Source organism: Schistocerca nitens, chromosome 1, assembly GCF_023898315.1.
Source record: "Schistocerca nitens isolate TAMUIC-IGC-003100 chromosome 1, iqSchNite1.1, whole genome shotgun sequence".
Lineage (NCBI taxonomy): Eukaryota > Metazoa > Arthropoda > Insecta > Orthoptera > Acrididae > Schistocerca > Schistocerca nitens.
The window spans coordinates 341163149-341190929 of record NC_064614.1 but is presented as its reverse complement, the minus strand read 5'-3'; the positions used below and the strand labels follow the sequence as shown (position 1 = coordinate 341190929).

Genomic DNA, 27781 nt, shown 5'->3' with positions numbered 1-27781 from the left:
GATACCAGGTTGAGCGACCTCACACTTCTACTTAATGGTTTCTGAACTGTACACCCTATTAGGTATTGTAAGTTAATCAGTTGTGCATCATGGTCCGAGAATCCATTTACCACAGGGAAAGCAAGTGTTTGTTTTACATCCTCTTTCTGTACAAATACATTATCTATTAGTGTGCTACTGTTCTGAGCTATACGTGTAGGGAAATTGATCACTGATTCTAAGTTATTTGTTGTTAATAACCCTTCTAGTTCACTTTTACTATCAGAATTACTTAGAAAGTTTACATTGAAATCACCGCAGATTAATAACTTCTTCTTTTTGTCTGACAGACAGCATAAAAGGGAGTCAAACTTTTTTATGAACAGCTCCCAGTCTCCTAATGGGGACCTGTACACTGTTGCTAATATCAATACTACTTTATCTAGCTGAAGTTCACATGCACAAACCTCAAAGTGCTGATCAATACAAAATTTGCATTTATACCCTTGTTTTATGAAAATGGCAACTCCTCCTTCACCCACCCTGGATCTACAAGTGTAAGATGCCAAATTATACCCACTTATACTGACACTATCCATGCCCACAGTTACATAGTGTTCAGACAGACAGATTATATCAATCTCATTCTTATTTTTGAGATCATCTAAACACACTGATAGCTCGTGTACTTTATTTTCTATTCCCCTGATATTTTGATGAAGTGTGTTGATATTGCCGTTAGCTTTACTCCAAGTAACTGTACATGAAGTTCCTTTTATTCTATTTATCTTGATTGTCAACTGTCTGTACTTTGGCTTTAACCTAAAAAATCCTGTCTGCATGGACCCATTAACCACACGGATCACCCCTTGTGTTACTGTGGACTCCCTTTCAGTTTCTGCTAATAGAGAAGGTAACTTACTTTTCCTTGTCCTATTCAGTTGCAGGCCATGTGTAGTGTATCCCCACCTACCAATAGCATTAGATTAGAGATTAGATTAGACTAGTACTTGTTCCATAGATCATGAATACAACACTTCGTAATGATGTGGAACGTGTCAGGTTAATAAAAGATGTCTGTACAAGATATTACATTACACAAAATATTGCATGACACTAATGTTTAAGTTGGTTGGATTTTTATTTTTTTTCCCTCCCTTAATTTATATCTAAAAATTCAGCCAATGAGTAGAAGGAGATGTCATCTAGAAATTCTTTAATTTATTTTTAAATGTTGGTTGGGTATCTGTCAGGCTTTTGATGCTGTTTAGTAGGTGACCAAAGACTTTTGTGGCAGCATAATTTACCCCTTTCTGTGCCAAAGTTAGATTTAACCCTGCATGGTGAAGATCATCCTTTCTCCTGGTGTTGTAGCTATGCACACTGCTATTACTTTTGAAATGGGTTGGATTATTAACAACAAATTTCATAAGTGAATATATATACTGTGAGGATCCCTAGATCCTTAAATAGATGTCTGCAGGATGACCGTGGGTGAGCTCCAGCAATTATTCTGATTACACGTTTTTGAGCAATGAATACGTTTCTGCTCAACGATGAATTACCCCAGAATATGATGTCATACGAAAGCAGTGAATGAAAGTAGGCATTGTAAGCTAATTTACTGAGATTCTTATCACTAAAATTTGCAATAACCCTAATAGCATACGTAGCTGAACTCAGGCATTTCAGCAGACCATCAATGTGTTGCTTCCAGTTTAACCTCTCATCTATGGACACACCTAAAAATTTTGAAAATTCTACCTTAGCTACAGACTTCTGTTCAAAGTTTATATTTATTATTGGAGTTGTGCCATTTACTGTACGGAACTGTATATACTGTGTTTTATCAAAATTTAAAGAGAGTCCGTTTGTTGAGAACCACTAAATAATTTTGTGAAAAACATCATTTACAATTACATCACTTAGTTCTTGGTTTTTGGATGTTATTACTATACTTGTATCATCAGCAAAAAGAACTAACTTTGCATCTTCATCAATGTGGAATGGTAAGTCATTAATGTACATCAAGAACAGTAAAGGACCTAAGACCGAACCCTGTGGGACCCCGTACCTGATAGCCCCCCAGTTTGAGGAATCAGCTGTTGTTTTATCATTACATGAACCACTTATTTCAACTTTCTGCATTCTTCCAGTTAAGTATGAATTAAAACATTTGTGCGTTGCCCCCCTCAAACCACAATGATTTACTGAAAAAACACTTATATGAGATTTTTCCAGTGTTTGGAGCATCCCGTTCAGCTCAGTGTTAACACGCATTACAGCAGTGTTTACCCAGGGCTGATCATGGTGCTGAAAGACCTCCATAAACCCCACATGTGTGTGCTCAGGTTCTGCTCCTATTTTATCCAGGTCACTCCTAATATTGTATCTTGGATTCATCACCAGGCTGTTTCCTGCTCCTCCAACTACAATTACCTGATCTTCCTTCTCAAAGTCCCTGCATAGCTGACCAATGCACTTTTGTCACATTGAACGATTCCTTTCAGTCATTGTTGGTCCTTTTGCAGTATCTTTTTCCGACCACAGTGATGTTGGAGATTTGGTGTTTTACTGGATTTCTGATATTCATGGTACACTTGTGAAATAGTCATATGGGAAAATCCCCACTTCATAGCTACCTCAGAGATGCTGTGTCCCATTGTTCACGTGCTTACTATAACACTAGGTTCAACCTCACTTAAATCTTTATAACCTGTGATTATAGCAACAGTAACTGATCAGACAACTGCACCAGACACTCTTTGTCTTATGCAGGTGTTGACAACTGCAGTGCCATATTCTACCTATTTACACATCTCTGTATTTGAATATGCATGCCTATACCAGTTTCACCAATTCAAGAGAAGCTTACGAATTTTTTTTAATATGAAAATATTGTAGTATTGGTAATGTCTTTGAACATGGTATCATTTTATGCAATTCAGGTGAAGCTTACATACTTTTTTTAGAACAATACTACAAATTCACACTGGGATGCATGCTGATTGCCTGTTTCCTCTGTATTTTCTTTTTTTTAATTTTCGGCAAAAATCATGTTATAGACAAAAGGGCATGAGTTATGATTTCATGTCTGTGATGTTATTGATAAAGAAGATGACAGCATTGCTAAGAGGGAATGTGACTTGTGGCATTAGTGGTATCATACAGTTCAGTTCTGCATTTTAAGTGAAACGTGGCTGCCATATTGGATTGTGATGTCAGGTGTAATACAGCATATATGTGCAAAGTGCATCAAAGTCCACATAGCCGTATTACTCATATACATATAACTAACAATATTGCTGCACAATTGTTACAAATGTTTCATTAGCAAAGTGCAGGCTCCTGAACCACACTCATTACAAATGTGTTGGGACACACAACAGGAATTAAAAAACTAATATTCATAATGACAATGATATAATTTCATACACTTTTTCTTACCTCAAGTACTCCAGATGCAACAACTGCACATCCAATCAACATTCCTACAAAACCCAAGAATTCTTCCTCAGCAAACCAGCATCCTTTAGTATAGAAGGTTTCAGTAGCATTTGTTTCATAGTAACACTCAATGTCCTGTATGCAGCATGATGGTGGCAGTACCTCAGGAGTAGATGGATTTAAATTTACATAATCTTCTGGCCCAGTAGCACCACAGCACTGCAACTGGAATAAGGAAACTGGTTGTAATAGTTGGTCCAGTTTGCAGAACCTACTCTTAGGACATGACAGTTAGTTGTTTTTGGGTTTTTGACATATTGGTCTTTAGCACCCAACTTATGACATAAAGGTCTCATATAAGGTAGCAACCAAGTCCAATGAAAATAATTACAGTCCGTATATAATAAAATAGAAGATTTTACAAAAAATACTTCAGTATCTTTGTCAATTACATGTGCCTATACACTTTATTAATGCTATTATTGTGAAGCATAAATTTCAGGAATGTGTTGAACCTAATCATCATTGTAGAAGGGCTAGGAAATAAACTGATAAGGAACAACATAGCCCTAAAATGCAGTATGTGAACCAATCCTCAGAAATGTTCATCAGCTGTTACAGAGTACCTCCATTGCAGTTGTGGTGCTGATGGTAATGTCACAATTATGCACCCAAAGCTGGGAGGACTCTGTTTTAATAGTAGATTAGATTAGATTAGTTTTTCATTCCATAGATCCGTGCTAAGGAGATCCTCGTGGATGTGGAACATGTCAATTTTTTTTAAGCTGAAATAACAATACTAATAGTATGAATATATACAATACATCGTTGGTTCTATTAAAAAATTCGTCAATGGAGTAGAAGGAGTTGGCCGCTAGTAAGTCTTTCAGGCTCCTTTTAAACTGATCTTTATTTGTAACTTAATTTTTTATATTTACTGGCAAATTATTGAAGATGAGTGTTCCTGAGTAGTGGACCCCTTTTTGAACTAAAGTAAGTGCTTTTAAGTCTTTGTGCAGATCATTTTTGTTCCTGGTATTGTATGCATGTACTGAGCTGTTTGTTGGAAAAAGAGATATATTATTTAGGACAAATTTCATTAAGGAGTAAATATATTGTGAGGCAGTAGTTAGTATATCCAGTTCTTTGTAGAGGTTTCTACAGGACGTCCGTGAATTTACTCCACAAATAATACGTATTACACGCTTTTGGACTCTGAAAACTGTTGTTTGACTTGAAGAGTTACCCCAAAATATTTTACCTTATGACATTATGGAATGAAAGTAGGCAAAGTATGCAAGCTTTTTCATTTTTATGTCGCCTATGTCTGCTAACACTCGAATTGCAAATACAGATTTGTTAAGGCGTTTCTGCAGTTCTGTGGTGTGATCCTCCCAACTGAATTTATTATCAAGTTGTAATCCCAGGAATTTAAGACTGTCAACCTCTTCTATCTGCTCTTCTTCATACTTTATGCATATGCTGGGTGGAAACCTCTTACAGGTTCTGAATTGCATATAGTGAGTCTTTTTGAAGTTTAATGTCAGTGAGTTGGCTTTAAACCATTTATTAATATCCATGAAAATATCATTAGCAGATCTTTCTAGAACTACACTCTACATACTGTTTATTGCAATACTTGTGTCATCTGCAAACAAAATGAACTCTGCTTCTGGCAGTGTAACTGATGAGAGATCATTAATGTACACAAAAAAAGCAATGGTCCTAAGATGGATCCTTGTGGTACACCACATGTAATTTCTTCCCATTCTGATGATGATTGATGAATTAACTCACTAGTCCCTTGCACTGACTCCCTTTGTTTCGATGACTTGAACCATTTTGCAGCACTGCCCGTGACACCATAAAATTATAATTTACTTAAAAGGATGTTGTGGTTCACACAATCAAGTGCCTTTGACAAATCACAGAAAATACCTGCTGCTTGTAATTTGTTATTTAATGAATTAAGTACATTTTCACTGTAGGTGTAAATAGCCTTCTTGATATCAGAACCCTTCAGAAATCCAAACTGTGTTCTTGATAATATGTTATTTTATTCCTTGTGTAATCCATGGTTTTATTATAGACTTCTGTTTAATTTGAGTAACTTTTAGAGGAAAACAGTTTTCAAACATGACACTGACATTGTTCATGAATGTGTTATATTTTTCATTCATGTCATGAGCACTATAAACATCTTTCCATTTCATATCTTTGAGCAGTTTTCTAAAACACTCAATTTTTGGTTGATTGACTACTCTCCTGTACTCAGATTTAGCAGTCTTGAAAATCTGCTTAGAATTTACATCTAAAACAAGGAGCTGCATGTCATGATCTGATAGTCCATTTATAACAGGTTTTATGATATGATTTTGTTCCTTTGATTTGTCTATAAAAAGTTATCAATGGCTGTCCTTGAGGGTTTAGTGATCCTAGTTGGAAAGTTTACAGTGTGAGTTAGATTGAAAGACAACATTACTAACTGCAGTGACTGTTAACTGGAAGATTGCATTAGAAAATCTGTATTAAAGTCACTAGCAATCAAAATTTCTATGTTTCTTCCTGTTAAATAACCCAAAAGAGCTACTAGATGATTTATGAATAGATTATAATTTCCTGCAGGTGCTCGGTAAATAGTTACTATTATATAGGATCTGTTATGGAACTCTACTTCTGTTGCACATGCTTCTAGATGCTGCTCTAAACAGAATTTATTAATGTCAATATTCTTGAATTTATGGCAGAAGTAGGAAGCTAGCTTAAATCCTGAAATGTATAACATATCAATACCAGTGGTCACTTGATGTTCAGAGAGGCAGATTATGTCAATTTGGTTAGATGAATTCATTTCATCAGTACAAACGAGTAGTTCATCAACTTTATTTGTAAGTCCCGGAATGCTCTGGTGTAATAAAGATAACTGATACTGCATACTAATGGGATTGTAACTGCTTTGGTGAAGATGAACTGGCAGTTTCTGATTACTTTCTGTTAAACACTGTTTAAATGGAGGCTGTATGATAAAATCTAACTCCTGTTCATCTGTTTCCTCAAACTGAGTGTGTCTGCCAATCTCTCTTAAAACTCGTTTTCTTTCTCCCTTCCCTATCCTAAAAAAGGCATCCCTCTGACACCTGTGACCACTGGTATTTTACCACTTGTGACAGTGTCCCCCCTTAAGTTTTCTGCAATGAACCCAGACAGTTTTTCCTTCCGTTTCCTACTGAGGTGAAGGCCATGCCTGGTGTAGTCCCTCCTATCGATAGCATCCACAGGAATCAAACCAATATGGGAACCTATATCCGTCCTAAGCAGACACTCCAACTTCAAGTTCACCCTCCCTACGGAAGAGTTCAAATGAAGCCGATCATGGCGTCTCAACACAGACACAAATCCCACACTCGTATGCTTCATTGCTGATGCTATCTTCACCAGGTCACTCTCTATGGGATATTCAGAGTCTCTGTCAATGCCATTTCCTGGACCACCCGCTATAACCACGGCATCCTCCTTTGTGAAATCCTTGCATAAGGAACCTACATCCTCTGTTACGTGACCCAGATCTGCATTAAGCTTGAAAAAGTTTGTGACCTGGTACTCTGGACCTAGATTTTCCTACAGTAGTTGGCCAACACCTCTACCATGGGAACTACCCAACAACAGAACTTTCTTTCTCTTTACAAATTTCCCTACCTTTTTCAAGTCATTGAAAGCTTGTTGTGCCCTTTCTACAGCTTCAGCTACATGAGGCTCATCCGATTCTGACTGAGGCAACAGGTCAAATCTATTTTCAGGATTTATGACAAAGCTGTCTGATGCTCTCCTTTGCCTGTTCCCCCTATTACCTGTTGCCACTTCCCACCTCTGTTCACCCTTCTCTCTCTTTAACCTCTCCAGATCCTCTCTTTCCTTGTCTAGGTTAGCTTGAAGAGCTGCAATTTTCCCTTCCTGTTTCGGTATTTTCCTATTTCTACTGCAGATCCTACAATATCACTGGTGAGCCTCATTTATGTCCCCATTTCCCACGCCACTACATTCGCCCCAATGAAAGAAACTGCAGCACCCATCACACCATACCCCAAAACTAACGATCCTACGTCATGTCACACACTTCCCACTCATGTTAAAAACAGAAATGGTATAAACTGATTTAAGTAGTGACTAAAACGTAAACAAAGGACCCTAGAAACTATTCAGGCAGATATAAATAAATTGAAAGTGTACTGAATAAAAAAACTGGTGATTACATATAAGTTTAAGTCACTGTTTACTTACGATATGCGCGTGTGAAATTAAGCCTAAAATCCGTGCTATAGGCGCGAGAAGGAAAACAAACTTCTTACCCTGTTTAATCTTCTTTAACACTTCACTAACATTTCCACTAATGTAACAACACTTATATTATATTTATACCAACTGGAAACGTTTGCCTATAAGTTTAATTCACTGCTTACTTACGATTCGTGCGCGTGAAATTAGGCCTAGGATTCGCGCTACAGGCGCGAGAAGTAAAATATGCTTCTTACCCCGTTTAATCTTATTTTATGCTTCACTAACACTTCCACTATTTTAACAACACTTATATTTATAACACCTGTACACGTTTAAAAATAGCTTGATAACAACGCTTTTTATAATTATTTAGTGCAGCAAATACTCGGAGAGTCAACGTTGGTGCAGTGTTGCCAACAATGTAGTCATGCTCATAAGTCACTGATCAGAAGGCTAAAGGCTTAAAGTCACTGAGAGTTATTCAAAATATGATGTCATAGGTATGGCATATTGGAAATGTGTTTATGGGCTGATGTGTCATGGTATATTATATGGCACTAGATGCCCATATGTGGCTCTGGAAGATTCTTGGTGAGCAGTATTTTCCTGAATGTGTGATCATCTGTGACCCTCCTGGTTTGGTCTCTGTCTGTTAGTTCTCGTTGTTGTCACACTGACAGCAGGTGCTTGTGAAATACGTTTTGATAGTAGCTTGTTCTTATCATGCTTCCCCAGAGTCTGGCAACAATTAGGAAACTGAATCTTTATGTATTAGCATGATAAAGGTCTTGTTGATGTGAAGTCCATTCCATGGTTTGAATAAAATGAATTGGAATTGTTTGACTGGCTCGTTCAAATTCTCAGCCTTATTTCTCTTCATCATCTTCACAGTGAAGTAGATCTCCAGTTTTGTGCCACCTTATTTCTCTCAAAAACTTAACAACAACTATCCATCATGCTGAAAGAAACAAGAAAATAAATTCTGCCTTCTGGGTAGCTTATCAGAACTTCTTGTAAATTTCTCCAGGTGGATTGAAAGGCATCACTGTAGCTCAAGGAAGCCTTTCTCATTATCACTTACATAACTAGTCTCTTTCAAAGTGATAAAAATGGATATTAAATTACTTATGTGCATTTAATGCATTTGATGTAGAACTTAAATGCCACAAATCAAGACTTCAAAGAATAAATTCCCTACAACTTTTACTAGGGGGTGGCAGTGAAGTAGAATATTAAAATTATATTATGTAAATATGAGAACTGTGGAACTGCATCTTGTGTGGTTATGAACACTTTCTATTCACCAAATGGAAAAAAAACTGAGCATTGCAAACACTCTTATGCCTGTGCAGTTCTAAAAATTCCAGCTTCATAATCATATAATCTACTTGCTGCATGGCACTTCTGCCATTCATTCTTGACTCATACATGCTTCAATATGATATCAAAAGAGGTATATAATATGTTTGCCTATGCCACTAAGCAACAAACTTTTTCATGTCCCACCAGGGGGCATGCATGATCTCTACCTCACTGACAATCACAGTGCATGTGAACTCACTCTGAGTCATGTAAACTGGTAACTGCAGGATGGCCATCCAAGGACGAGTGCTGTCATTTATGAGGGACATAGAAGCTATCAGCAAATGTGTGTCAGTTTTGGTTCTACCAACTTAGACATCCAAAAAGCTTGTTGCTCACATTTGGTGCAAGAGGGTCTGGGAATTTGGTCTGCTTTTTGGTGTCTACACAATTTATGGGTAAAGTGGATTAGTGAGCTGTGGCATGTAGTGTGCAGGCAATTTAAATGGTTATGCACAGCTGTTGCAGTGCTGTAGGGTTCCTTATTATGTGTGTTAGGTTTCAGTTAATCCTCATTTCATTTAAAGCATTTACCATCCCTATTAGTTAACTGACATTGTTAAAACTTTTTTATTAATGTATTAGTATTACTTATACTTGTTTTCTGTCATTTCTTTTGTACTCAAGGGTAATTTAAGTTCTATTTCATTTAAAGTCATGAAGGCATTAGTCTTTGATTTTTAATTACACTTTGTCATATAGAACCAGCCTGAGGTTTTTGCATTCTACTTAAAGAGTTCAAATAATGAGTCCCTGATTTACCTAAAGGGTTTATTTTAAATTGTTTTATAGTTTCTCCTCGATTGTTCTACCTGTTGACAGATCAGACAAACATCTGGTTCCTGTAGAAGGGCAGCAGTCTTTTCAGTAGTTGCAGTGGAAACAGTTTGGATGATTGACAGAAACAGCCTTACTGTGCTAGTACTACAAACAGCTGGAAGGAAGGGGAAACTATAGCTGTAATTTTTTCTGAGGGCATGCAGATCTACTGCATGGTTAAATGTGATGGCAACCTCTTGGGTAAAATATTCTGGAAGTAAAATAGTCCCCATTTTGAATCCTGAATCCCAGGGTGGGGACTACCCATAAGAATGTTGTCTGTCATCAGGGGGGGGGGGGGGGGGGAACAAAAAAAGAAAAAAAAAGAAGAAAAAAAAAACACCCTGGTGTTCTGCGGATTGGAGTGTGGAATTTACATCCCGTAATCACTTATATAGGTTAGAAAATCTATAAAGTGAAATGAACAGGTTGAAGTTACATGCAGTGGGAATTACTGAAATTCACTGATAGGAGGATCAGGACTTCTGGCCAGGTAAAGACAGAGTTATGAATACAAGATTAGGAATGCAGGTAACCTACTACGAATGGCATAGTAAACACACTGTCATAGCAAAGATAGACACAAAGCCAACACCCACCGCAGTAGTACAAATGTATATGCCAATCAGTTCCACAGATGGTGAAGAGATTGAAGAAATATATGATGTGTTTAAAGAAATTGTTCAGAAAGTTGAGGGAGACAAAAATTTAATTGTAGTAGAGGACAGGAATTCGATGGTAGGAAAAGGAGAAGAGGGAAAACTTGTAGGTGAACATGAACAGGGGGGAAAAGTATGAAAGAGGAGGCTGCCTGCTAGAATTCTGCACAGTGTGTAATTTAATCATGAAAGGAGGTTGCATATGTGGAAGAGACCTGGAGATACCAGAAGGTTGCTAAGTGATTTGATTTATTTCGTGTTCCATAGGTCCAACTGTGTTGGATTCACAAAGACGTGGAACACATCAGTTTCTTACAAATACAATCTGATAATCTTATAGCATATACAGAAATTTGAGTACATAATTATATAAAAATTTATACAGTAAATTCTTTGGGCAGCAATACAGAAAAAGAAAATACATATTTTCTTAGAATCATTAAAGCACTACAGAAAACAAATACAGAGCACACACAGATACAGAGCTCAGGTTAAATAACATTCTTAGTGGCATTATGTCAACCTGTATTACATAATATTAAAATTTTACAATTTATTTAGTTAAAAATTCATCTAGACTGTAAAAAGCTTTTTCTTGCAGAAATCTTTTTGGTGCTTTCTTAAACTTACTCTTGTTATGAATCTCTGTCTTTATTTCAGGCAGAAGAACATAGAAGGGTTTTGCTCTAGTGTAATGGACACCCTTTTGCACCAAGCTCAAATTTCTGTGCTCACTGTGTATGTCATTCTTCCTCTGTGTGTTAAGCTCATGATAATTAATGTTTGGTTGAAATGTGTCTATATTTTTACAAACAAAACACACGAGGGAAAAATATATTGGCATGTAGTTGTGTGTTCTACTGATCTTAAAAATTGTGGTATCATCAGCAAATAATGTAAATTCACACGGCAGTCTTGTACATGATGGTAGATCATTTATAAAAATCAGGAAGAATAGTGGCCCAAGAATTGAGCCCTGAGGCACTCCACATGTAATGGAGCTGCATTCAGAATCTGAGAAAGCATCACATACTCCACCTGAGCTATTCAAGACAACTTTTAGTTTTCTGTCTTGGAGGTATGGCTGTAGCCAATTGCCTGCAACATCACTTATTCCTACTAATTTTGCTTTTTGCAAGAGAATCTGGTGATCAACACAGTAAAACACTTTGGATAAATCACAGATGACACCAAGTGCTAGCATTTTTTCATTAAGGGTTCCTAGGACTTCATTTGCAAGTGCATAGATTGCGTCTTCTGATTGTGTAATGGTAATCTAGAGACTTCAGGATAGATTTTTAAATTGTAAGACATTTCAAGGTCCAGATGTGGACTCTGACCACAATTTATTGTTTATGAACTATAGATTAAAACTGAAGAAACTGCAAAAAGATAGTAATTTAGAAAGATGGAACCTGGATAATCTGAATGAACCAGTGATTGTAGAGAGCTTCAGGCAGAGCATTAGGGAATGATTGGCAAGAACAGGGAAAAGGAATACAATAGAAGAACATTGGGTAGCTTTCAGAGACAAAATAGTGAAGGCAACAGAGGATCACACAGGTAAAAAGATGACACAAGAAATACTGAATTTATCTGATGAAATGAGAAAATATAAAAATGTAGCAAATGAAGGGAATACAAACGTTTAAAAAATGAAACTGACGGGAAGTACAAAATGGCTACTCATGATTGGCTGGATTACAGATGTAAGAACATAAAATCATATTTCACTAGGTTACAGACAGATCTGCCTATATAAAAATTAAAGAGACCTTTGGAGAAAAGAGAAACAGCTGCATGAATATCAAGAGCAAAGATGGAAAACCAGTCCTAAGCAAAGAAGGGGAAGTTGAAAGGGGGAAGGAGTGTATAGGGGATCTATACAATGAGTATGAAATCGGTACTATAAAAATGGAAGAGGATGTAGATGAAGATGAGATGGGAGAGATGATAGTGTGAGATGAATTTTAGAGAGTACTAAAAGACCTATGTTTGAAACAACACTCCGGGAGAAGATGATGTTCTGTCAGAACTACTGACAGCCTTGGGAGAGCCAATCATGAATTCTTCCACCTAGTGTAGAAGATGTATGAGACAGGTGAGATAACATCACACTTCAAGAACAATATAATAAATCCAGTTCCAACAAAAATATATGACAGGTGTGTATATTACTGAACTATCAGTTTAATAAATTATTGTTGCAAAATACTAACAGACATTTTTTACACAAAAATGAGAAATCTGATAAAAGCCAACCTTGGGGAATATCAGTTTGGATTCCAGAGAAATGTAGAAACATGTGAGACAATACTGACACTATGACTTATCTTAGAAGATAGGTTAAGGAAAGACAAACCTACATTTATATCATTTGTAGATTTAGAGGAAGCTTTTGACAACATTGACTCAAATGCTCTCTTTGAAATTCTGAAGGTAGCAGGGATACATTACAGAGAGCAGAAGATGATTTACAACGTGTATAGAAAGCAAATGGCAGGTATAAAAACCGAAGAGAATCAAAGGGAAGCAGTGGTTGAAAAGGGAGTCTACTAAGGTTGTAGCCTATCCACAATTTTATTCAAACAGTACACTAAACAAGCAGTAAAACAAACCAAAGGAATATTTTGAGCAGGAATTAAAGTTTAGGCAGAAAAAATAAAAACTTTGAAGTTTGCCAGTGACATTGTAATTCTGTCAGAGACAGCAAAGGACTTTGAAAAGGCATATAAGATGTACATCAACAAAAGCAAACCAAGAATCATGGAATGAAGTTGAATTAAACTGGTGATGCTGAGGGAATTAGATTAGGAAATGAGACACTTAAAGTAGTAGATAGTAGAAAATGTTTCTGAAGAAGAGAAATTTGTTAACATCAAATCTACATTTAAATGTTAGGAAATCTTTTCTGAAGGTATTTTTATGGAATGTTGCCACATATGGAAGTGAAACATGGATGATGAACATTTTAGACAAGAAGAGAATAGAAGCCTCTGAAATGTGATGCTACAGCAGAATGCTGAAGATTAAATGAGGAGAGCACATAACTAATGAACACAAGTGATGAGAAAAGAAATTTCTGGCACAGCCTGACTAGAAGAAGGAATCAGTTGATGGGACACATTCTAAAACATCAAGGATTCATCAGTTTTGTATTGGAGGGAAGTGTAGAGAGTAAAAATTGTGGAAGGAGACCAAGAGATGAACACAATAAGTAGATTCAGAAGGATGTAATCTATAGTAGTTATCTGGAGGTGAAGAGGCTTGAATGAGATAGAATAGCTTGGAGTGCTGCATTAAACCCCTCTTCAGACTGAAGAGCACAACAACAATAAATATTTATTGCTCTTTTTGTTACATTCATTTGAGATGGTTTAATTTCACTTCTTAAAAACTTTTCTTTTCCGAGTTAAGTTTTGTGTTTTTTTCAGCCTGGCACCTTACCACTCCCAGGTCCTCACTTGCTAAAGTATTTCATTTCCCTTCCTGTTACATTATTGGGAAAGTGTGTATGCTGAGTCTGCCTTGCCACATGCCTGGTTCTAATAGCTTTCATGTCAGCCATACTGAGTGAAATGGTAATAAAGGGCTCATCTACAAGGTAAGTCAATATCTAATTTCATTTGCAGAAATAGTACATTGCAGCAGTGTTTAATGTGACAATTTTCCAAGTATTCAGTACCAAGATGATAGATGCCTATTACAGCTGTCATATCCTTCTGTGGCTATCTCGACTATGAAGATGTTGGCTCATATTTACTGTCTTTATCGTTGTTCTATAGCATTTCATGGATATGCAGAGATGGTAGCTTCAGCAAGTCACATTCAACTTCTTATCCATTTTGGTTCTTTTCAACATTTTGCTCTGTCTCTTATAATGTCCTTGTCAACTAGTCGTTAAAATGTACCATTCATTCTTTCTTTTCTGTGATTTTCTGATACTCCCAGAAGGTAGTGTTTGAACATATGCAGTTGCACTTGTGTTTACACATTCTGTATGCTTTTCACAGCATATCCCAAGAGCACCGCACCTGACCCCATCATGCATAGAACATCTGCAACTCCTCAGCCCATAATGTCACTACACCAGAGTTGTTGTTGACAGTTTTGAGAGTGTAGTGTCTTTGCTAACAGCCCATCAAAGTGCACACAGATTGCTATAAGACTGAAACATAACATTTGACATAGTACAATCTTTTGTTTGATTCAATATTACAAGAATGAAACACATAAGTTTTCATTTCTACGATTTCTATTTTCATAAATGAAAATTGACTGTAAACACACTTTCTGTTTTAGTCAACTGTTTCAGAAATAACTTAAATTTTCATGTAACAGGAGTTGATTCTGATGCACCATAACAGACACTTTCAGCTTTTATATATGAGGGATGTTCGGTAAGTTATGCAACATCTTTTTGATTCTGAAAGAAGGGTTTTATTCAGGATTCCAATACACAATATTATTCCTCACATTTCTGGCAACAATACCATATTTTTCAACATAATCTCTGTTCAGTGCAACAGACTTATGCCACCTTACTGGGAGGGTCTGTGGTTCAAATGGCTCTGAGCACTATGGGACTCAACTGCTGTGGTCATAAGTCCCCTAGAACTTAGAACTACTTAAACCTAACTAACCTAAGGACAGCACACAACACCCAGCCATCAAGAGGCAGAGAAAAATCCGTGACCCCGCTGGGAATCGAACCCGGGAACCCGGGCGTGGGAAGCGAGAACGCTACCGCACGACCACGAGATGCGGGCGGAGGGTCTGTATTCTCATATGGTACCAGTGTACTAGTTGACGTTGGAGTGAATGGCTTGCTATATCAAAAACCTCCCCATCATCCAAGTACTACTTCCCACAGAGTGCATTCTTCATTGGGCCAAACAGATCAAAATCAGAAGGTGTGATATCTGGGCTGAAGGGTGGATGAGGAAGAACAGTCCAATGAAGTTTTGTAAGCTACTCTTGGGTGCCCAGACTTGCGTGAGGTCTTGGTTGTCATGGAGGAGAAAAAGTTCATTTGCATTTTTGTGGCAACGAACATGCTGAAGTCATTTCTTCAGTTTTGTGATGATTGTGCAGTATGCTTCAGAGCTGACTGTTGTAACATGAGGGAGGACATCAAACAGAAATACTTCTTCAGAGTCCCAGAAGACCATCGCTGTGACTTTACTGGCTGAGGGTGCGGCTTTGAACTTTTTCTTTGGAGGAGATGTGGGGTGGCACCACCCCACAGATTGCCGTTTCGTTTCTGGTACAAACTGATGAACCCATGTTTCATCACCTGTGACAATGTTTGACAAAAAATTCTCACAATCAGCCTCATCATACAAAAGCAGTTCTGCAGAATTATCCTGCATTGCTGTTAGGCAGCACGGAACCCAGTGGGCACACACATTTGAATATACCAACTGGTGGACGAGTGTGTCAGCACTACCATGTACAATTGAGCAGTGACATGTCTCATTGTGATCTGTTGATCACCTTGAATGAGAGTGTCCACACATTCCAGCATTGCAGGAATCACAAATGTGTGCAGCTGGCCGAAGAGATCAGCCAGGTCTTTTGCAACCTTGTTGCCCAGATGACAGGTGCCTTGTTCAATGAGTTCATATGCTTTTGTTCAGTACCAGGTCACCATAGATGTCTGCAAACATGAATATCTATGACACTCTGGTTTTCTGCCAAAAGAATCTCAATGACAGCTCTCTGCTTGGATAACTCCTTTGTTACAGATGCCATTTTGAAGGCTGTGTATAGTGCTGTCACCCATCTGAACTTCAGGAATCCATAGGGGCTGAAGCAGGAATATTCCATGATGTCCCACAACAAATTTTGCATTTTTTTCCAACAGAAATTGGCTGAGAGAAAAAGAGAATCTGTTGCATTGCTTAATGAACACCCCCGTAAAACTGCTTTGAAATATTCCTCTCTCCATGTCAATGTTCTTACTGGTATTTACTTTGTCAGATTTCTTCATGTGATTCAAGTTTTGATATTTGGTTTCTTCCTTAGAATTTTTCCCCGCATTACTAACATGTATTGAAAGTCATAACCATCACCCACTTGCAGTGCTGTAATTGGTTCTGTGGGGTACCTTCCATGAAAAAATCCTATATAACCTGGTGTGAGAACAACACTCAACTTACTGTAATTATGTCAGACCTGTGGACACCAACTCACTGTCAGGACGGCCACCTCTTCACCCAGGATCGAATCTTCAGTATGGTGGTTTGCAACTCAGTGGTGGAATCTATAGAACTCTATTGTATAATACATCCTTTAATAATGTACTGTAATTGATAGATAAAAAGTCTACTCAACAAGCAGCAGCAGGGGAAGACACACATTCAAAGTATTTAACTTTTACAGGCTTTCAGAGCCAGTGGCTCCTTCTGCTGGCAGAAGAATTGAAGAGGAAGAAAGAGGGGTGAAATAAAAGGACTGGACATGTTTAAGGAAAGGGGTATGGTTCAGAAAAGTCCATTTTCCGAAACTGCTCCAGTCATTTTCCTTCATCCCTCTTCCTTCCCCTCCAACTCTTCTGGCAGAAGAAGTAGCCACTGGCTCTGAAAGCCTGTAAAAGTTAAATCCTTTTGTGTATGTGTGTTCCCCTACCGCCGCTTGGCGAATACATTTTTCATCTACCCATTTACACTATATATTATCAATAATTGATTAACTTTGTTGTTACATCCTTTAGTAAGATGCTGTAACAGTGGTTGACGGTAGTGTCTCATTGGTGTGTGTTGACTCCAAGGCAGCAGTAGCTATCTCAGCATACCGCAAGGTATGGTGGCACATGAACAAAGACAATGAGTGCAGCCTTGGTAAAGTAACAGCTTTGCTTTGTGGCCTTGCAGATGTGTGATTAATGTCTGGCATTCTGTGGGCAGCAGGCTGATGTGTGCTGATTTGTGGTTGCACAGCAGTGGGTCAGAGATGTGGCTTACCAGGCCCTGAACCCAAGACTCACTGGAGATGTCCAGAGACTAGATGAAGTCATCCTCGAGGTGGTCTCCTCTTGGTGGTTTCAACTTGAGCCCTAATCTAGTGGTAAATGGTAGACTACCAGCCAGCATAAGAGGTGGCAAGATGTAGATGAAGCTCATCCACATGGAACTATTGGCTAGCATGGAGCATGTGTTGGAGTCAGTAGACAAGAGACTACTAAGTTTCAGTAGTGAGTATTTATAGTGGCTCCGTGCAGCTTTATTATGGCCAGGCTCTGCCTTTGGTCATGTGAAGTATCAAGATAGCACAGCGTTAGGCAACGGCATGAGGCACTTTAGCTCACTACTGTGACTGCCTGGGACCTCAAACCATGCCATCTCAGAAAATTATGGCCCTGGCAACAGTATTTCACAGCCAGCTACATTGCTCCTTTGCCCCTCTAGGCATGGGTTGCAAAGTTTGCATGTAGGAGTGTTGCTGCACATTCCACTCCCCTTTAGAAGATTTGGTCCACTGAAGCCCCAACTGCTGCTAAATATGTGAATCCCTTAAAATAACATAGTACTTTTTGGAGTCTCTTACACTCTTATTTACAATTTACACCCTGGCTGTCTCTTCTCCATTGTTCAGTATGCCACCCAGTGTACAGAGACTGGTACACCCACAAGTACTTAAATCTTAGGGGTGAACCACTAGGTCGGTATGTGACTGAATACTGTTTCATAATGGTGAATGACTCCTTGCTGTAGGTAGACAAGGGCCACACAAGTGAGGACCAGGGTTAGGGTTGTACCGGAAGCTAAAATTTCTATTTCTATGATCTTGTGATGGTATCTGATGTGAAACTATTGAATACGCAGGTATGTCTGCTCTGCACTAATAAGCCCCTTCTGTGTGGCTGTAAGATCAACTAGAGAACCAAGTCAGGTGGGATCCGAGGTATTATTTAGGAAGGTCAAGTTCCTTGTAGTTAGCACTTGTAAAGAACTATCACACAGTTACAGTAGTGGATTTGTGAGGTTCAGTGTTGTAGCCCCTTTTGTTGTTGTCAGGAGCCAAAACTTTGGTCCTGAGATAATGCTCTGTGTAGTGTTCTTTAGTATTCCACTGTGCCATAATTACAAGCATCCTGTTGTGTTTGAATGTCCCTATTCAGAGCAAGTGGTAATAACTACGACTGAGTCATATATTGAGTATATCCATTGAGGTGCTACGTTCCAGAAATAAGGTTGTGTTGCAACAATATCCTGTGGGCATCCTTCTGCACTGGTGCCCCATAGAAACAAGTTTCTCATGCATGCTCCCATGACAGTTTGGATCCCTATGGAAGGGTATACATTAATCTACTCTCTGTCATTGGCACAGCTTATCTGCTGATACCAGTGCATCGTTTTTCCTATCTTATGTGACCAGCAAAATTTCTTTCATCCTAATATGTAGAAATTTTCCCAAACTCTTTTAACTTTCAGAATTCAGGTGAATCATGTAACACTCGTATCTGGCATTGGTATACACCACTAGTACACATATTAGCTTGTGGAGGGATGTGTAGTTGACCCTGACCTCACCTGGTTTGGAGCTTTTAGTATAATGACAAGGTGTTCTCCTCTGGAGCCACAACATATTACAGCACGAGCCAGTTCATCTTGTGCATGGTATAGCCCAGTTCACTGGTTGGTTAATTCGGGAGAGGGGATCAAACAGCGAGATCACTGGCCCCCTTGGATTAGGAAAGGATGGGGAAGGAAGTCAGCTGTGTCCTTTCAAAGGAACCAATCTGGCATTTGCCTGAAGTGACTTAGGGAAATTGCGGAAAGCACAAATCAGGATATGTTTTCTTGGAATTATGTTTAGCTTATCTAAAAGAATTCCATGATTTACACAATCAAAGGCCTTTGAGAGATCTTGGGGAATGTATCGTGAAATAAGTTATATTTCAAGTTTGCATCGGGTTCCTTATACACTTCATCCCAGTATAGCTGCTGTAGGCTTTCCCCAAAGTTTGCAATATTTATATTGTTAATTGAACCCACTGCTTTGAAAGTCTGATTTGATATACTGCATGGAGCTATGTCATGTACTGTAACTAGCTGTGCACCATGATCTGAAAGACCATTCTCAACAGGATAAGCATTTATGTCCTTAAACTTATCTTGGTCTATAAAAAAGTTATCTATCAATGTACTGCTGTTCTTTGTTATCCGAGTAGGAAAATCAATGACGGAGCTCAAATTGAAAGAACTGAGTAATACTACAAGGTCATTCTTCCTATTACACTCTTTCTGGGAATCAACATTGAAATCCCCACAAATGATAATTTGCTTCCCCCTGTCTGAGAGATAGCACAACAAAGCATCCACGTTTTCTAGAAATAGTTGGAAATTCCCTGAGGGGGACCTATACACTGTTACAATTATGAAAGTGCCATCATTTAGTTTAAGTTCAGTGGCACATGCTTCCATATGTCGTTTGTAGGTTTGTAGTTTAGGGAATGATTCGATGACTGATTTTACTGTTGTTATTTGATGGAGATGGTCTGATAGTCCGAGATCTTTTACACCTACATCACATTTTTCCCTGTTCATATTTGTGGCCACACGGTCAATTACTGATGTAGTCATTGTGTAACCTTCGTTACACTATTGACTAACAGGGACATTCCAAAACTTTGAAGGATATTTATGAAGGTGCTGCTGGATTCATTTATGATATTAGTGTTGATGTTAATGATATTAGTGTTGATGTTAATGTCCCCACACAGAATTATGTTGACCTTTGTACTTGAGACTTTATCTATAACTTCTGTTAATTTATTGAAAAAATTGTCACACTACCACTGGGAGATCTACACACACAAAATGATTAATTTCTTGGTGATATCAAGCCAAGCCCTGTTAATTCAATAGCTGATATTTAAAGGTGTTTGTCTTCACTTACTCTACTGAGGTCATGTCTTGATTTGAACTGTGTTCCTTTTCTGATCTAAATGCATGGTCCTCCACCCCTTGAAGCAGTACTGCAGTAAGAGTTTGCCCTTTTATACAATGGTAATACTACATGTTGGATATCTGTGTCTCCACACCAGTGCTCAGCAACACAAACTACTGTGCAGTTCAGAGATTGGAGCTCAACTTCTAATAGTTATATTTCATTTGTTATTGATTGCATGTTTTGATGGATGATTGTTAAGTCTGTGAAATGCCCCATGTTACTGTTTCCAATGGTTTGTTTTTCTTTGTGACATCTGGTATGTGTGATATTTTAAGTGTTAAAATCTGTCTTGTGAGTGATTGTTTCAGGATGTTTTAAACTGCTGGAGATACTCTTTCGGCAGGGGAACTTGTTGTCTGGATTTATCCTAAAAAGACCTACTTTTCTTGCCCGTGACAACAGGTATTTGACCATGTGTGGCCCGAGATCCACCCCCTATACTATCATGAACCAGCTGTACCGATCTTCCCTTCCCAGTCCCGTTAAGGTGTTGACCATGCCTAGTGAATCCCCATCTGTTGATAGTCCTGACGGGCACCAGAGGAACATGAGTAAAGTTGGCTGCCCTCAGAGCCATTCCTAACCCCACACTGATTCGCCTCACAGTTCCATCAAGGAGTGGTCGATCATGACGCCGGAAAGCTCAATAAAGTGTACGTTGGTGCCATGAGTCAGGGAAGCTATCTTGACCAGGTCACCACCTATGTCATATGCCCCATCCCTGTCCAAACTGTTTCCTGCCCCACCCACTATCACTACATGGTCCTCTTTTGTAAAGTCCTTAAATAAAAACCCTATGTCTTCTATCACATGACTTAGCCCTGCATTTGACTTGAAGATATGGCCTGGTACGCTGCCCCTAAACTTTCCTGTAACTGAGGGCCTAAACCTCGCCCATGGCTACTACCTAGCAGCAGCACTTTCTTATTCCTAACACACTGTACATTCCTAGGCTTCTTGGCCTCAGTTGAAGTGTTCTGCACATTTCCTGCTCCTCATTCTACCAGAGGTTCTTCTCCACTTCACTCTGGCAGTGGTAGATACCTGTTTTTGATGTCGATGATAAAACTGTCAGATCATGTTCTCTTTCTTCCTATCCTGCTACAGCTGCCAGTTCCCAACCACCTCCCCCCCCCCCCCCTCCTATCTCCCTAGATCCTTATAAGTTCCTTCCTTGCATCCTCCAATTGTGCCAGAAGGGCACAGATTTTCCTTTCCTGCTCCTCAATCAAAATGTTCCCACTGTATACCCTGCAGTTCCAGGAGAGAGCCTCTTCTGTTCTCCCAACATTCTCCCCATTGCATCCTCCTCAGTGAAAATATTTCCTACAAGATTGGCAACAAATCTGTCTACTTACTACTCTATAACAGCTTCCGTATTTCTCGCTCATGGCCAGTTTCGAAAGAATAACTAAGGTTAAAGAATGTTTTAAATTTGTCAAGGACGCGAGACTGGCTGTGTATAAACAAAAAATGACACTAAGGTCTTATGGGCGGTGGTTGTTGTTTTTGTACTGATTTAGAGATTCAATGACAGAAGAATGACTTTGTAATTACTTTGCCTTTAGAGAATTTATGAAATCAAGCGTGTTTGGCCAGGTTTCTAAACGTTTATAACTCGGAAAATTTAGGCCTAGATCGCGTCTATCTAACTAGTAAACAATACTAAATGTGTCAGTTAAATACGATTTAGAAACGTTTAATTACACTTTTATTGTGATAATAGACACTGATGAAACTAGTAGCTGTCTTTTTCAAACTAATTTTACACTATCAAGAAAACTTGAATAGAATTTTTTGTGTTAATGTCACGCAGAATTTCGGGTTATGTCGCGATTATCGGGACTTCAGATAACACGAAGTTTTTTCAAGAACAAGCTCTGCTGGGACGCTAATATTCAGTTGTGTGATAAGAACGGATACTACAGTACTACAGCACGTATATAAACCAAATAAAATTTAAATTTGAGACTATTTCCTCTTAAATAAGTTCTTTTAGCGGACGAAGAAAATACATGTGATCTCACTCTGCGGCCATCTTGTATTTTCAATAGCAGTTTCGCAGTAATTTATGTTTGTTGCCTCTAGATCTGTCAGTTACTGAACATAGCAAGACATTTTATGATGACAATATTTCCAAAGCTCGATACAACCAGAGTCTAATATAAATGTAGCGACACTCACTGCTGTAAAACTTGTTAGCGTTTGACAGCTGGAGCGATACTAGCGCTCCAAGTGGCGGGAAAGGAGTACGTCAGATACATCGTAAGTATAATGTTTGTTTTGTATCCATTTCCTACGTGATTTACGAAATATTTGAATTATTAATTTGCCTCCGATATTTTGTGTAAAATCATAAGACATAGATGTTTGTAAAAGGATTCCAAGTTAAGCGCAAGTATGGATAAAAATCATGAATTCAGTGTCAAGCTACAACACTTCACGAAGGAAAACCTGTGACGTTGGATAGAACTTCAGCGTACCACATTGATATCAAAGGAATATAAACACACAGATTCACAAGTAAGAAGCACAGACATATACCTCTACGTGCAAAAGGGATTGACACCCTATTTGTCATTCCGTAGGCCTACTGTGTTTTACTCATCATCACCTGTTGCCCCTAGTAAGTCCCTCATCTTCATATTATTATAAGTGGGACAAGCTATGGCCAAATAGTATGAGGAATGTGCTGTCTGCGCAAACTGCAAGTCCTCAAAGCCAATAAAATTGTCAGAAGTGCTGTCATATATTAAATTTTCCATTAGAGACATTCCATCCAATTAAATATTCAGTAATTTATCAGTATCGGAGAAATGCTGTACCTTCTGCTTTAAAAGGCGGGATGTATTGACACTTAACCCACATTTTATTTGTATGCTTCCAGATACCTCTGTAATGTATGCACTGATGGAAGCATATAACACCCCCTGACAAAACGTGTATGCCTGAGGGCTGTAATATAATAAATTTAGAGCAAACAGCTTATTTTTGTTTTTCCATCTTGCAGCACATTTCTCCTTCAGAGGCATGCTCATCTGCCTTACCAACAAGTCGTGGGCATCTTTATTTAAATATCTGGATCCTAAAGTCTTCAAAATTGGTTTGTCCTTCTTCACTTGATTCTTCTGATACAGTTTTTGTTGCTGTCTGTACTTAAAATGATAGGCACTTTCTTTGTCTCATAATAGTTTTGCGCGAAGTCTAGCGATCTCCACATCCTGATGCTTCACTCGTTTTTGCAAGACACGAATAACTGCATTTAATCTAACCACTTCATCGTCAAAGCAGGTCTGTGTTGACGATTCAGATGAATTTGGCACAGATATATGTTGTTGTTGTTGTTGTTGTTGTTGTTGTTGTTGTGGTCTTCAGTCCTGAGACTGGTTTGATGCAGCTCTCCATGCTACTCTATCCTGTGCAAGCTTCTTCATCTCCGAGTACCTACTGCAACCTACATCCTTCTGAATCTGCTTAGTGTATTCATCTCTTGGTCTCCCTCTACGATTTTTACCCTCCACGCTGCCCTCCAATGCTAAATTGGTGATCCCTTGATGCCTCAGAACATGCCCTACCAACCGGTCCCTTCTTCTTGTCAAGTTGTGCCACAAACTTCTCTTCTCCCCTATTCTATTCAATACCTCCTCATTAGTTACGTGATATACCCACCTAATCTTCAGCATTCTTCTGTAGCACCACATTTCGAAAGCTTCTATTCTCTTCTTTTCCAAACTATTTATCGTCCATGTTTCACTTCCATACATGGCTACATTCCATACAAATACTTTCAGAAACGACTTCCTGACACTTACACAGATATATGGAGATCTGAAATGGCTGCTTCTGTGCCATAGAACTGTTTTGCTGCTTTGGACAAATTGTCGAACTTTTGTAGCAGTTTCCTCTTCATCGTCAGTTGAGGTGGCTTATTTGAAATGTCAGACAGTGTGGGTACTGCATTCCACACGAGTTTATTATTTTCTGCATTCAAGAACCGGTGTTGTTCGAAATGTAGCAAACAAAACTAACCATTATTATAAAGATACACAGGTTTTTCTTTTGCATAAGATCTTCTTGTCTTCTATTCGCTAGCCATTTTCTGTTCCGAAATCAAAACATTCATGATTAATACAAATGTAGTCTGCAAGCGAATCCTGACGACACAGTTTATTTGGGTTGGGTTGTTTGGGGGAAGAGACCAAACAGCGAGGTCATCGGTCTCATCAGATTAGGGAAGGATGGGGAAGGAAGTCGGCCGTGCACTTTCAAAGGAACCATCCCAACATTTGCCTGGAGCGATTTAGGGAAATCACAGAAAACCTAAATCAGGATGGCCGCCCGGCCAGAGTGGCCAAGCGGTTCTAGGTGCTACATTCTGGAGCCGCGCGACCGCTACAGTCGCAGGTTCGAATCCTACCGCGGGCATGGATGTGTGTGATGTACTTAGGTTAGTTAGGTTTAAGTAGCTCTACGTTCTAGGGGACTGATGACCACGACAGTTAAGTCCCACAGTGATCAGAGCCATTTGAACCAGGATGGCTGGACGTGGGATTGAACCGTCGTCCTCCCGAATGCGAGTCCAGTGACAGTTTAGTAACATGATGGTATATACCTCTCAGAGTCATCGGGAAACCCAAAAAAAAGACAGATATGTTGTCTTCTTCTTGTTGTTGCTGCAGTTTATTGCGCTAAAGACGCTCCTGTTTGTAAAAAATCATAGTACAAACCAAAATAAAGAACTACTATTCCTTTTCGTTTTCACGATCGCGCCGAACACAACAGTTTTACTTACTGGCCGCTTGGTGCGCTGCTGGCGCAGTGGGCAACAAAATCGAGGTGAAGTTTCGCGACTTTTATGAGACTGTGATGTAACTGTTTGTAGCTCTGTCGCGGAGTAGGTAACACGCTACTCTCGCGCCAGTTTGTAGAACTGCAACCTCTTACTCTTTACAGTACGTCGACATTTTCATAGAGCAAGCAACCAACTGCAGCGTTCGTCGCCTCCTCATTGCCTTTGTGATGGCGCAATATAGACCACAAGATTAGCTGTAGTTGTTGCATCAAAGTAATCTCCCCTATATGTAAACATATATTCGATAAGTCGATGACACACCAAAATGGAATTCATTCAGAATCTTTGATTGGTGTACTACAAATATATCAAGTGAATATTACAAGATAATTCTGTGTCATTTCAGGAAGCAACAAAACTATCATAGCGTTACTAGACATGTTCCACTATGTTGTCATGACGGTTATGTTTATACAGGAAGTTTTTTTCTTGAGTGGGCTAACAATTTATGCGTGCATCTTGGCCATCAAATATTGTGCGGCTTAATTACTTTTCCAACGACGTCATGAGGAGTATTGTAGTATTTATGGTGAGCAAGAAGGATGTAGAGTTGCACAGACCACCACAATACATAGGGCCTACGAGAGGAAATAAGCATAATCCACTGAGTTACATATGCATTTCATTGTCATCGACATGCATCCCGTTTACATGTGGCTTCAAGAACGGATTTCGTAAATCGATTTCCCAGTTACCACTTCTGGGTGGTGATGTAAAGCACTTCTGAATCGATTCTGGAAATCCGAACCTAGTTGCCTGTTTCCCAGCACTGCAATCGATTTTCGCTCCCATGTGAACGCAGCCGATTTTGAAATGTGCTTGGGCTGCTACATTTCGGCTTAATTTTAAAAATTTTCGCCAAATATGGACGGAGAGGCTTTTTTTACATTGAAGGATAAGTAGAAATATTAGACTGAAGCTGTTAACGCCTCGTCTACTTGAAGAGAAATACTGATTGTGATGCCTAAATGAGAAACTATAAAAGCCGTTTTCCAGGCGCCATATTTAACTGGCCTAACTTCAGACCTTAACGTCTAAACAAGACAGCGAAAAACAGTTTTCGAAGTTCGGTTTTCATCTTTCGGAAGATGTGCTACACATTAACATAGTGATGTAGTACAGCGTGCGAACACACCTGGCGCTTTATTCAAATGGCATACTGCGTACAGGGGCGCTCAAACTGCTTCTATATTTATAGAGTTCCAAAAAGGTTTTTGATGTCATTACTCATAAACGGTTCCAATCAAATTGCTTCCTGTTGGACTATACTCTCAGTTCCACGTGAAACGAAATCCAATGAGATTGAAGCCAATGCGGAAGAATACACGGCGTAATGTTTACATCAGGTTTATTCTTGTGATGAACAGAGTATAGCCATGGCTCGCGAACTATGGGCCAGGCGGCGAATGGATGGCCGACGGGCTGGCCGGCCAGCTACAGCCTGGTACCGAGGTGAGACCAAAGCGAGCGAGCCGACGGTGGCGGGCCAACAACCCGCTCTCCCACGACGGGCCAATAGGGCCGTAGAGCATGACTCTGCCTCTGCCGCTCCTTTTGTCGTAAATACCTTTACTTCGCTACGGTCACAGGTTCGAATCCTGTGTGTGATGTCCTTAGGTTATTTAGGTTTAAGTAGTTCTAAGTTCTGGGGGACTGATGACCTCAGAAATTAAGTCCCATAGTGCTCAGACCCATTTGAACTATTTTTTTGAACCTTTACTTCCTCTCTTGGGATCTGTATAAGAGCGGCAAACAGAAATACACACCAGGCCGTCAGTTGCAATGGCTCAATGGGAGAGATCAACTCGAGACAGAGTCATTGCTCTCATTGAAGAAGATGGATCCATCAGAGAAGCTGGCAGACAGTTTAGTGTGCCCCATACCACTGCAACGAGATGGTGAAGGAACTACCTGGAAAGAGGCACTATCAACAGAGCTCCTGGCTCTGACAGGAAGAGAATGAGATCACAGCACGAGGTCAAGGAGCTAGCGTCTAAGAGCAGAGAAAATCCCTTTCTGAACGTGAAGCAGTTGTGGTGGGAGACAAACTTCCCCGACTCCAGTGACAAGATTCGCTGAAGGCCGAGGGACGTTAGATCCGCCACGAAACAAGAGCTCAGTGTAGACAATGTTTTATACTGGCTGGCATCTGCGGAGTTCCATCTGAGTGCGTCGTGGGAAAACGTCATTTTCATTGACAAGAAGGTGTTTTCCCCCGGTAACAACGGCCCGAGAGTCGTTTTCAAGACGCAAGGGACACGCCATCGACGCGAATATGTAACCACGATGAGAAGAAGTGGTTGGCTGTCTGTTTCCTGCTGGGGATAGATTTCTGCAAGAGAAGCAGAAATTCTTCACAGGACAGAAAGAAGCTGACAGCGAGCAGTACGCCCACATATTACAAAATGTGACGCTTCCTTCTGTGCAAATG

The 27781-nt window shown here is 39.3% G+C and overlaps 1 protein-coding gene across 4 annotated transcripts in view; it reads right to left on the bottom strand.

Moving 5' to 3' along the window:
• The window catches only part of LOC126248650 (leukocyte surface antigen CD53-like), a 177318-nt gene that overhangs the window by 73265 nt on the left and 76272 nt on the right, over nucleotides 1–27781 (bottom strand). For all 4 annotated transcript variants that reach the window (XM_049949849.1, XM_049949860.1, XM_049949840.1 and 1 more), the window contains exon 4: nucleotides 3427–3651. In XM_049949849.1, the coding sequence (XP_049805806.1) occupies nucleotides 3427–3651 (225 nt within the window). The remainder of the gene's footprint in view (nucleotides 1–3426; nucleotides 3652–27781) is intronic.